The sequence below is a fragment of the Chlamydotis macqueenii genome, chromosome 1 (assembly GCF_036417535.1).
Source record: "Chlamydotis macqueenii isolate bChlMac1 chromosome 1, bChlMac1.mat, whole genome shotgun sequence".
Taxonomy (NCBI): domain Eukaryota; kingdom Metazoa; phylum Chordata; class Aves; order Otidiformes; family Otididae; genus Chlamydotis; species Chlamydotis macqueenii.
The window spans coordinates 67,620,908-67,631,334 of NC_141556.1; the positions used below are offsets into that span (position 1 = coordinate 67,620,908).

At 43.3% G+C, this 10,427-nt stretch overlaps 1 protein-coding gene across 2 annotated transcripts in view; it reads right to left on the reverse strand.

The window, feature by feature from the left end:
- Positions 1–8,980, reverse strand: part of KDM5A (lysine demethylase 5A) — a 51,661-nt gene extending 42,681 nt beyond the window's left edge. For both annotated transcript variants that reach the window (XM_086755391.1, XM_086755402.1), the window contains exons 1-5: positions 8,572–8,980; positions 6,587–6,664; positions 5,429–5,551; positions 3,041–3,211; positions 2,415–2,549 (exon numbers count right to left, since the gene is read on the reverse strand). In XM_086755391.1, the coding sequence (XP_086611517.1) occupies positions 2,415–2,549; positions 3,041–3,211; positions 5,429–5,551; positions 6,587–6,664; positions 8,572–8,736 (672 nt within the window). In that variant the 5' untranslated portion in view covers positions 8,737–8,980. The remainder of the gene's footprint in view (positions 1–2,414; positions 2,550–3,040; positions 3,212–5,428; positions 5,552–6,586; positions 6,665–8,571) is intronic.
- Positions 8,981–10,427: the final 1,447 nt, after the last annotated feature.

Genomic DNA, 10,427 nt, shown 5'->3' on the forward strand with positions numbered 1-10,427 from the left:
AACCCAAAGACTTTTCCTGTATATGGGAGAATCCTAATAACATAATGGATTCACACTCTTTTTCTGTTGTCCTACCCTCTTCAACTTTGAAACACTTACATCCCACTCCCTCAATGTGCAAGACCAGAAGAGTTACAACCAAGAATCAAAATATTTGTGTTTTGGGCATTTGTCAGTGTCTCCCAGAGTTCTTTTGTTTCACACAATTATTCCCATGGACAGAAATCTTTCAAATTAAAAAAAAAATTGAAGCTTGTTTTATTAATTCTGTTACTCTGCAAGCAACCAAATTTGTAACAGAAACCTGAAAGCAGATATACTACTTACAATTAGTTTTAACTTTTCAGAAAATTCTCTGGACCTTAAGTTAATATCCTTTGAAAAGACAGTTCTTTGTTATCTCTTTGTTCCAGTACTACATTTCTCTACCAGAAATCACTGTGATGATAGCCTCCTTAGACAAATCCCTTGACTGTTAAAACACAACCTAACAGATCATCTATGAAGATACACTACTCTTCTCTAAGAAGAAGTATTCTCCTAAATTTAACCTTTCCTTAAGGATATTCTCTTTCCTGGTCTGAATTTATTTTTCTTTTTCTTGTTCTTTTCTTTACAAGTCTTTAGTAATTCAGTTGCCTTTCTCTGGTTTTCATTTGTGATAGGTTTCTTCTGAGAAAAGGGAAAGAAAATGAAGTATTAAGTTTATTTTTGAGCAGAATGTCTCATCACCAAAGCATTCTCTTTCTATTCACAGACAATGTATTGAATTGACAGTTGCCAAAGATTCCCAACCCATCTTCCACAAAGGAGAATTCCCATTCCCCATTTTCTTTTATTTTTCACTTTCTCTGAAAATAAAAAAAAAAATTTGCTTTTCAAAAGTCTGCCACCCTCTTCTACTGCTGAGGGTCTTTGTTTACTTCAATAATTCCTGAGATTACTATCTTTATGTTTTCTTATTCATCACCCATTCTTAGGTAAGTTATCTGCAAAAAGATGATGCATAGCATTTTTGCAAAGTACTTTTAGTACTTGGAAAAAGTCTACTGAGATGCAGAGGTCACTGCAGCTATCCACGCTCACTACCCAGGATCTTAATAACATAGTGACACTTTTATACCATGTATGTGAAAAAGGTCACACTGGCATTACCCCACAAGATTCAGTCAAACCCAAAGCAGAATTCCACATAACGAATGACTGCTGTGGTTCCTGCAGCATTCTCAGTTTTTATGAACAGCTCACTAACAATGCGTGATTTGAGAGACCTGGTAAGATCACAGGCTGGGACTGCTTGTGTGATGCATTGTTGTAGAGCTACAATAAATAACATCATCAGCTTCAGTCAGTTGAGAAAACACACCGACAAAAAAAAAATACAGTTTAGTTGAAATCAATCATTACAGAGAAAAAGATAAAATTTCATAAAGAACACTCAAACACCTCATGACAAGAAAGATGGATTTGAAAAAAAAGCATTTCAAAAAACTTCATGGTGCTTAAAGTAAGTCTACAACGGCCTCAAGTAAGTAGTAAGTTCGTTGCGTTATAAAACCAGCTTTCACCCATGTTCCACTGACTGGCCAGCAAGGAACCACTACACCTGCTGTGAAAAGCCTTAGGATGACGCCTGCCATAGAAATCTTTGTCAAAAGATAAAGGCCTGTTTCAAAAACTGCAGTAGAAACAATGAAAGAAAAGTAGAAACAAGCCTCCAGGACTATTTTGAATGCTACAGCATTTTAAATGGTGGTGACTCAGTTTCAACTGAGAATTACTGAGGGGTACTGCCAGGATTTAATATCACCTAGTAAAATGTCAGATGTTCCTGTAACGTTACTAATTCAGAAGAAAACAAACTGCTTTTCAGTCGAAAAGCTATGGAAATGCTATACAGTTCCAGCCATCACTGAGCATCTGCCCTCATATCCGTTTCACTTCTTCACAAAAACAGTCCGCATAGCTTGAGATAGTTAGTTCCAAATGCAATTTCCACGATTAAGAAAGACTTACCGACACATTTGCATTTGCATAACTACACAGTATATTTTCAAAAGCTTTAAAAATAACTTTTCAAACTTTGCATAAGCAGAAACTTCAACATCATTTCACAAATGGCTTTTTATCTGTTCAGTTTTCACAGGCATATTCACTGCTGAGGTACACAGGCCACTTGTCAATAAACAAAAAGCAGCTTTCAAAGGCTGTGAGATAAACAGAGTATGTACTATAAGCAAACCAGGCCTCAACCAGGCATTCTTCTCTCAATTTTATTTAAATGAAGACTGCTTCCTGGTGGTGCTTTTCAGCAGGCTCCCACAGCCAGAGAAAGGCTGTCGAACTGCCAACGCTGCTGTGCTGGTGGAAGGAACGAGTGTTCTCTGTCTGTAAGAGCCAATCAACAGGGGTACCTGGGATTTGACGCGCCTAGTTCTCTTTAGCACAACATTCATTCTTGAAGCCTGCTTTGGGGAAGTCTGGGCATCTGAGCTGAGGTCTTCACCCTCCACTTTTTCTTTAAGGTCCAAGTTTGGCTTTTGGATGCCCTAGAGGATCAGAGCACAAGACACCAGGTTGATTGGTCAGGCAGTGCTGATTATTCCATGGTCTGTGAATCATTCTGTTTGCTAAGAAACACGATGAGTGAAATCACACAGCATTACACGTGCCATTTGGTCAAGAGGCCAATTAATCCACGCACCTTTCAAATAAGGAAATTGAATCTCAACTACTAGCTTATCAAGAAAGCGAGAAAGACATCTTTCCAATTAATCATATAATCTTTTGCCCTGTTTTCCTTCCCAATAGAGTTGGCCCCAATCCTATAAAGAAATGGCTATCAGAAAATAACTACACAAGGTCACATTACAACTTCTAGCACTGTCACAGGCAAGTATGAAGGTGGTTCTAGGTTTGTTTACATAGCTGAAGCTTCTAACAAAACAGACCCTATGTCCTAGTTTCATATGCAATAACAAGCAGCAGTCTATATGCAGTTTGCATCCCCTCTACATATAAAGGAAGACAAGCATCTCACCATAAGGCTGACCCCAGACTGGAAGAGCTCATAAGGGTATAAGATCCTTTCATAATGCGACTTGAGTAATGACCCTGTGCCTTTTCCTGGCAGGTAGCCAAGGCGACTTGCCACTTTAGACCATTTCTTCTCTTTAGTGACTACTTCAAAGCCTCCTTTGCTGGCAACAATCTGAAACGCATAAATAAAAATAAGTTAAGGGTCTTGAGCTGCTCTCACCACCTTGCATAAACCAAGAATCAATTAAACCAACCAAACGTTAAAAGATTCTATTAAAGAGTAACAGAATCCTGAATTTAGTTTTTGTTTCCTGAAGGACTAGTACTTGAATAACTAAGCATTTATTTATCCTCATTACATAATACATTTAACATAATTTTCCTAGTAAATTGCTTGCTGTCCTAGACAGGAGTCCAACAGTTAAGACCTATGACACATTGGAAAGAGTACAAACCCCACCATCAGAACAAAGTGAAAAGTTAACTCTCACCAGACTTGTACTCTGACGCAAAATACAAGTCTGGCCAGGAGCGAAGCCCGTTCTAACAGACTCCAGGCAGAAGAGAGCTTTGGAGCTCACAACTTCAGAGTTATAGAAACTCGCACAAAACTCTGAATGAGAGACTACTGGGAAAAGAGGATAAATTGAATGCACCTTCCCATTAACTCAGGCCAGTTTTTACACCAGACTTCAGTTGGTTTGAGTCTAGTAATTCACACACAGAACTACCACTGCTTACGTGGAACTAACATGTACACAGAATGAAAAGCAACAGACCACTTGCCTCCAACCAATGACCATAACAGCATGAGTTGCTTTCTCAGAAACACTGGCCACATTTCCACTGCCTCCATTCCCTTTACAGTTTCACTGCCAAGCAGCTTGAAACCCAAATGTATTGTAATTTCATCTATATTATTGTAAGACTAATAGCATTTCTACAACAGTGTAGTTTTGCATTACATTTCTTTACACAAGGACTAAATTTCACGCCTAACACTTCTTCATAAACCTCAGTGTAAAAACATTTTGTATGCAAAGTGAAATTTATGGTTTACTTTGGAGGCTGAGGTAAATGTCCAACAGCGACAGTGACAAATAAATTAGTTAATTCTGCTCCATCCTATAATCAGAGATAGCTGCACTTAGAGAAAACAGTACTAGTATTGATCATTATTTTTCTCATATTTCCAGCAAAGTACTAGAACAGCCATTTTAAATTAAACTATTCCTAAATTTCAACTTATCTTAAAAATGTCCATGAAAAATTTATTTCTAACACTACCTACACATGAACGGCTATAGAAGCCATTAAGTAACTAAATAAACCTCTACCTGCATATCTGCAGTCAACTAAAATGTTCCAGCTCACAACAGTGACCCAGATATTTCCCAGTACCACTCTGATATTCTGCATATCCCAGCAAACCACCATAGACATGAAAATAATAAAAACACCAAATATTGAAAGAAATTTTTATCAGCTTTTCTCTGCATTTTATCAGCAATTTCAGACTACCCAAAAGACTATCACTTCTTCTTTTCAAAATAAAATCTATTCAGATCTTTACATTTTTACTTACCTAAGAGAAGGAAATCTTGAAAGGGGAATGAAAACTGATGCTCTAACCTAGAAGCACTACAACTACCATATCTTAATTCCTTACCTTGCAAGAAAAAAAAAAAAAATCTACCTATTCCTATTAACAATCCATCCTTACCAGGTAAGATTGTAACAGTACACATATTTTGCCAGTGCAAAAGCAAACTGCAATGGAGATTTAGTTCGTGTGCAAACTTTGAAAAACAACACAACAAACATAATCATAGTAGTACAAATTTCTAGCCAGCCTCAAATGTAGTCTGTTTTGAAAACTAAAAGTATTATTCCAGAAGCTGACATTTTAAATTCTCAAAGATGCATGTTTATGTCATGTGGAGAATCTCTACTGAGAGAGAGGAGGGAGCAATTACAACAATTCATTACAGAATTGCTAGGTCAGGAGCTGAACTGCACACAAGCATACCCTCTCAAAAAGCCCTCTCAAAAAACCACCTCAAAATCCTGCAGCTCCACATGTAAAAAAGGAGAACTAAAAAGCAAGAGGCCAGCTGACATCAGGATGTTGAAACTGTATACACAGTAACAAATACACGCTGTATAGAATCAAATCAAAGGCAACTGATATAACTGTGCTTGACACGTCTGCCGTAACCATTCAATTCAGAAATATTTCACTGTATGTTTTTTTTCCTCCACTCTCTCATTTAATGTCTATATTAATGACATTAATGCTGTAAAAACAAGCTCTCCCTGTTGCTGGCTTCTTGAGCTTGAATGAAAAACAAGGTCTCAGTCAGATCAAGGCCTACAATTGCTTGCTCACCTTGCTCAGACCATAGAGATCCAGTATTTTTCTCTCCACCACAGGGATTTTTAAATTGGATCCTTGGAGTTCCCAAAATTTTGCTAACTGATCCAAGAAGTCCAGCTTCACTCTTGTCATTGCCTGCAATCAATAAAGACAAAGACATATGTCCCAAAACAAGCATGACAAAAGCTTACAATATGACACGTTTTTCTAGTGTTTACATTTTCAAAGCACAACTTGGCAAGTGAGCTTCCGTCTTAGTCATGTAAAAAAAAAACCTAGAAATACAAATACTGATAAAAATAAAAATCTTTACAAACAGAACATTCTATATGCATTTCTCTTTAAATTCAAGATCCTATAAATCAAACTCCTACCTAACTATTTTTTGGTTTGAAACCAAAATGCATACTTATGAAAAAATCAGCATTCCAGGGAGAAATACCAAAGCAATTATTAAAATATACATTGCAGGGGGGAGGCAGAGAGTTACAAGCAGTTTTTAAATATGCCTTTAACCATGCAGAAGGACCTCCTCCCTTGAGTATTTTTGGAGTACTCAAATCACTTTCCATAAGGAGACCCATTTACAAGCCAAATGATACACGTTTGGGTATACGAACAGAGAAAGGCTTTGAGAAATGTTGTAGAGAAAAGGAAAAACCAAGACAGAATGAGACTCATCCTGCTTTCAAGAAAGCTCCCATACATTTTTGAACTGTAAAATTAACCAACTACAATAAGACTATAAAAACCAGTTCATTTTAAGGCTTAAGAGTCATTATCAAGATAGTATAAGGCAATCAGGGGCTTCAGAAGAGCAGTAAATTTTTTTTTTTTAAAATAATTCATTGCCTGTGGAGCTCTGAAGGCTAGACACTGGCTGCTCTTACTAGACAACATGGTACTTGGCATTCACTTTAGACATTTCCAGTTGAATGTGAAGAACTCTTGTGGTTATTTTGGGTAATAAAATAAAAACCAGACTTTTCCCAAAGTTGTGGAGAGTTATTTTATATGAACTCTGCCACTGCCAAGTATAAACATTGATGTGGTCTATGTGTTTCTAAAGTCTCCCCCATCCAGAAACCTGCCAAGATGCAAGTCTCAAGCAAGGAGACCTACTGCTTTCAGTGCAAACACAAAAATTGTATCAACAGTGGAAAAGCTCACCTCCAGTTCATTCAGGCGCTGAATTCGTGGAGTGAAACGAAAACTTTGTACTTCACATGCAAATGGAGGCTGCCAGTCCTAAACAGAGACAGAAAGACATTTTATTCCTTCAAGAAACTCCTTTTTAAAAAAATGCACAAAACAGAAGACCCTAATGACATTTGAATAAACAAGCTCCCAACAGTAACTGAGTTTCTTAGTACAACTGGTGACATCATTTTCCAATTTTATTACACCCTTGTGCTTTTAGTGTTCTTCCCAAAATATTTTACTTCAAAGAGAGAGATCCACACAGAATTAAAAATACAAAAAAAAAGTAAGGTCCAAAGCATTTCATACTCATACTGAGTTTAAATATGAGAGATACTCTGTAGCTTCCTGGGGATTTATTTACTTTTTTAGAAGTTCCATATATCCTGCACATTGCAAAATTGTCAACCTCAACAGCTACAAATACCAAATAAAGCACATTATTAGACACCTAACTTTTTTTCATGTTTGTCTACAGTCATTTCCATAAAGACAAGACCACCAGTCGGGAGTCCAACTCTTTAACAGAAACACAGCCTTAAATAATGGCTTTCTCACCACAGTCAGCAGTCGGTTCAACCACAAGTGCCTCCCAGCCCCATTTCTGAAAACCGTGTTACAACATCAAGACCAGTATAATTCAGCTTTTTTAGTACTTTGCTAAGAAAGTTTGAGTTATAGCAGATTGTCTACCTGGCAGTACATACAACAGAGTAAGGATACCCCATTTCAGGTGGACAAGCCACACTAAATGTTTACTATTTGCACTGCTGCAGCATATAAAGGCCTCAAGCACGATCGTAAAATATTTACAGCTTCTAATAACGGAAAAGAAGAATAAATCAGTAAGATTAGTATGAAGTGCCCGATTTAGTCCTTATTGCAGGTTGCAAATCAACCTGACGCATGCATCCTGCAAAACCCTGCGACACAAACAGCTAAGCAATCATGGAGAAAGAGAAATGCATTCAACGGCCAGGAAAGTTCTAGTTATTCTCAATGAACGGGATCTGGACCTGTTTGTTGTGGCCTCCCAACCTAAGCCATTCTGCTTATTTTAGAAAGGGCAGCCCCTCAGAGGTCAAGTTTTCACCATGTCATTAAACCAACTAAAGAGATTCCAGCAACCCAGACCGGTCAGACGGAGAAGAAGGATCATGAAATCCAATCAGCAACCCGTACCCAGGCTGTTCTCAGTTACACGCTTTCTATACAGGTTTTTTCCTCCGTCCCTCTCTCTCTCTCTCTTTTCAACACTCTTATTTTAAAACTATATTTAAAGTTTATTTGTACTTTAATTATTACATGATCTAACAGCTTTTTGACAAATTACCTAATGTTCTCGTCTAAACGGTTTACCAGGTCCCAGGGGCAAGCCATCAGAAAATAATGACCTAGTCATTGGAGGCATTACGCGTCTACCTTCTAAACTGCTATACATAAACATAACTCCCCTGCAGGAACAGGTTGGCTGCCCTTCTATTAACAGTTTAAAGATGACGTTTATAAACAATGACCCATTAAAATGAAATACCCTTCCCCCTCCCTCTCCCCCCTGCCCAGAGTAAACACCTGATTTCACTTACAATGCCTTCGCAGTTTTCACAAGTAGGCTGTTAGGGTTTGCTTGGGGTTTTTTTAAGAGTAAAAAGAGCGTGAAGTCCCGGACACCGCCATGCACTACTAGCTTCTCACCTAGTCCAAATCAACCTCTACAAAGCCCAGCTCTGAGGCCAGAGCCTACACAGGTTCCCGGCACGGACGCCGAGGCCTATGGCAGGCGACACACGGACACCCCACGCGAGCACCGGGAGCGGGGAAAAGGGGCTCTCCCCAGCTCCTCACATCCACCGCTCTGCCACCCAGACCCCCGGGCCTGCTCAGACCACCCCGCCGAGCCCCTCCCGGCCACCCTGGGCCCAGCCCGGTCCCCCGCGCCCCCAGACGGGCGGTACCTTGGGGGGCCGGATCTTGCAGATGCCGGTTTTCTCGGCCAGGCCGCGGATGCGGCCGATGAAGCCGAGCGGGTCGCTGAACTCCTCCCAGCTGGGCTCAAAGACGGGGCACTCGGGCGGGGGCACGAACTCGGCCGCGTAGCGCGACCCACCGCCCCCCGACATGGTCGCAAGGGGGAAAGGAGCCGCCGAGGCGGCGGGGGGGGGGGGGGGGGGCGCAGCGGGGGGCACACCGAGGGCCGCGGCGGGGCAGAGCGGAGAGGTGCGGCCGGCGGCGGGGGGCCCTCAGGGGCGGCCGGAGGAGCTGGGCCAGTGGCCGAAGCGCATCTTCCGGTGGCGGCTGACGGGCAGGAGGGGCGGCGGGAGCGGCTGGTGCCGAGTGTTGTTGTCCCGTCCCCCCCGGGGCTGCCTCCCCCCCACACCGAACCCCTCTCTCTCGCGTTCCAGCTCGCCGGAAGTTACGCGGCCGCAGTTCAGCCCTCCCCCCGGAAGCAGGTGGAGGTGTTGCCTTCCGATCCAAAAAGTAGTCCCTCCGCCACGCTGCTGGCGAGGCGGCTCTCAGCGCCGAGGGGCCCGGCCGCCCGGCGGGGCCGCCTCTCCCGACGACGCTGCTTCCGCAGACCTCAAAGCCGAACTGCCCCACCCGCCACCCCCCCGGGACACTCCACGGCGCGAATGAAGGGGCAGGGGGCTGGGTTGGGTGGGGGGGGGAAGGGGGAGGTGGTCGAGGAGGGCGGGGCCGGCTCCTCTTCCGCCGCGGAGGAATGTGCGACGAAACCCGAGACATTCGCTTCCGGTGCTGAAGGGCCATTTCGCCCATTGTCTGAGCCGGACGTCAGGAGGAGGGCCGGGAGCCCCGCCCCCTGCGCGCAGGCCACGCCTCTCCTTCCCACAAGCCACGCCCCTCCTCCCGCAGACCCCGCCCCGCGGCGGCCGTTAGGCCCGGGGACGGGACGGGGCGGGGCGGGGCTGGCCCAGGGTTCCTCAGGGCCGGTGAAGCCGGGGAGACTCCCGGCAGCGGGTGCCCAGCATCTTACACAGATTCTTAGCTTTAATTTTTTAAAGCTTTTTGCCAAAAGTTAGCCATCAGCACGGCGGCGCTCGGGACGAGGCCGCAAGTGGGCCCCAGGGACGGCAGTGGAGGCGGCTGCTGGGTGCCCCGAATGAAGGCCGGTGTCGGTGGCCCCGTGGGGTGGCCATTCTGGCCGCTGTTGGGTTTAATCTCCATTAACCGGCGCCAGCGCCAGTCAACGGGCATTGCTGTGGGCAGCCCCACTATCTGTGGCCCAGGGTGTCCCTGTGGCTGCTGCTCCATTGTGACCTCAGGAGTCCTGTCAGTCATTCATTGCAAGGTTGCGTGAAGCACTGCCCAACCAATCCCCCAACGTCTGCATTGTGTCTACTCTGCTGATCTCTTCCTCCCCGTGCAAAACATCTCATTTCCAAAAAGCGCTCACAAGTTAAGACTCGCTCGGTACCCGTTTTCCCTGTCCACTATGACATAAGTCTTAAAACAGAATTGCACGGTTGGTTGGTTTTTTAACCAGAACGCTGCCTCCAGTGCTCGCCAGAGTCCACATCTCACTTTCCTCTCACTGTTTATTCCAGCCTTGCTCCTGGTGTACCATTGCAGTCTCAGAAAAAGTTAATTTCCTCCTCCCGCTACCACGAGGCTTACAAGATCCGTTTCAATACACCTACCTGCATCGCTGCCCTGCCAGATGGAAGAGGTGTCGCCCACGTTTTACATATGGGAAACACTTGGCTCCAAGGCAAACGGTTAATTTTGACAAAAGTTATAGGTAAGACCAAACATCTTATGAAATATTGAGTGAGTTTACCAACGGTTATTGTGT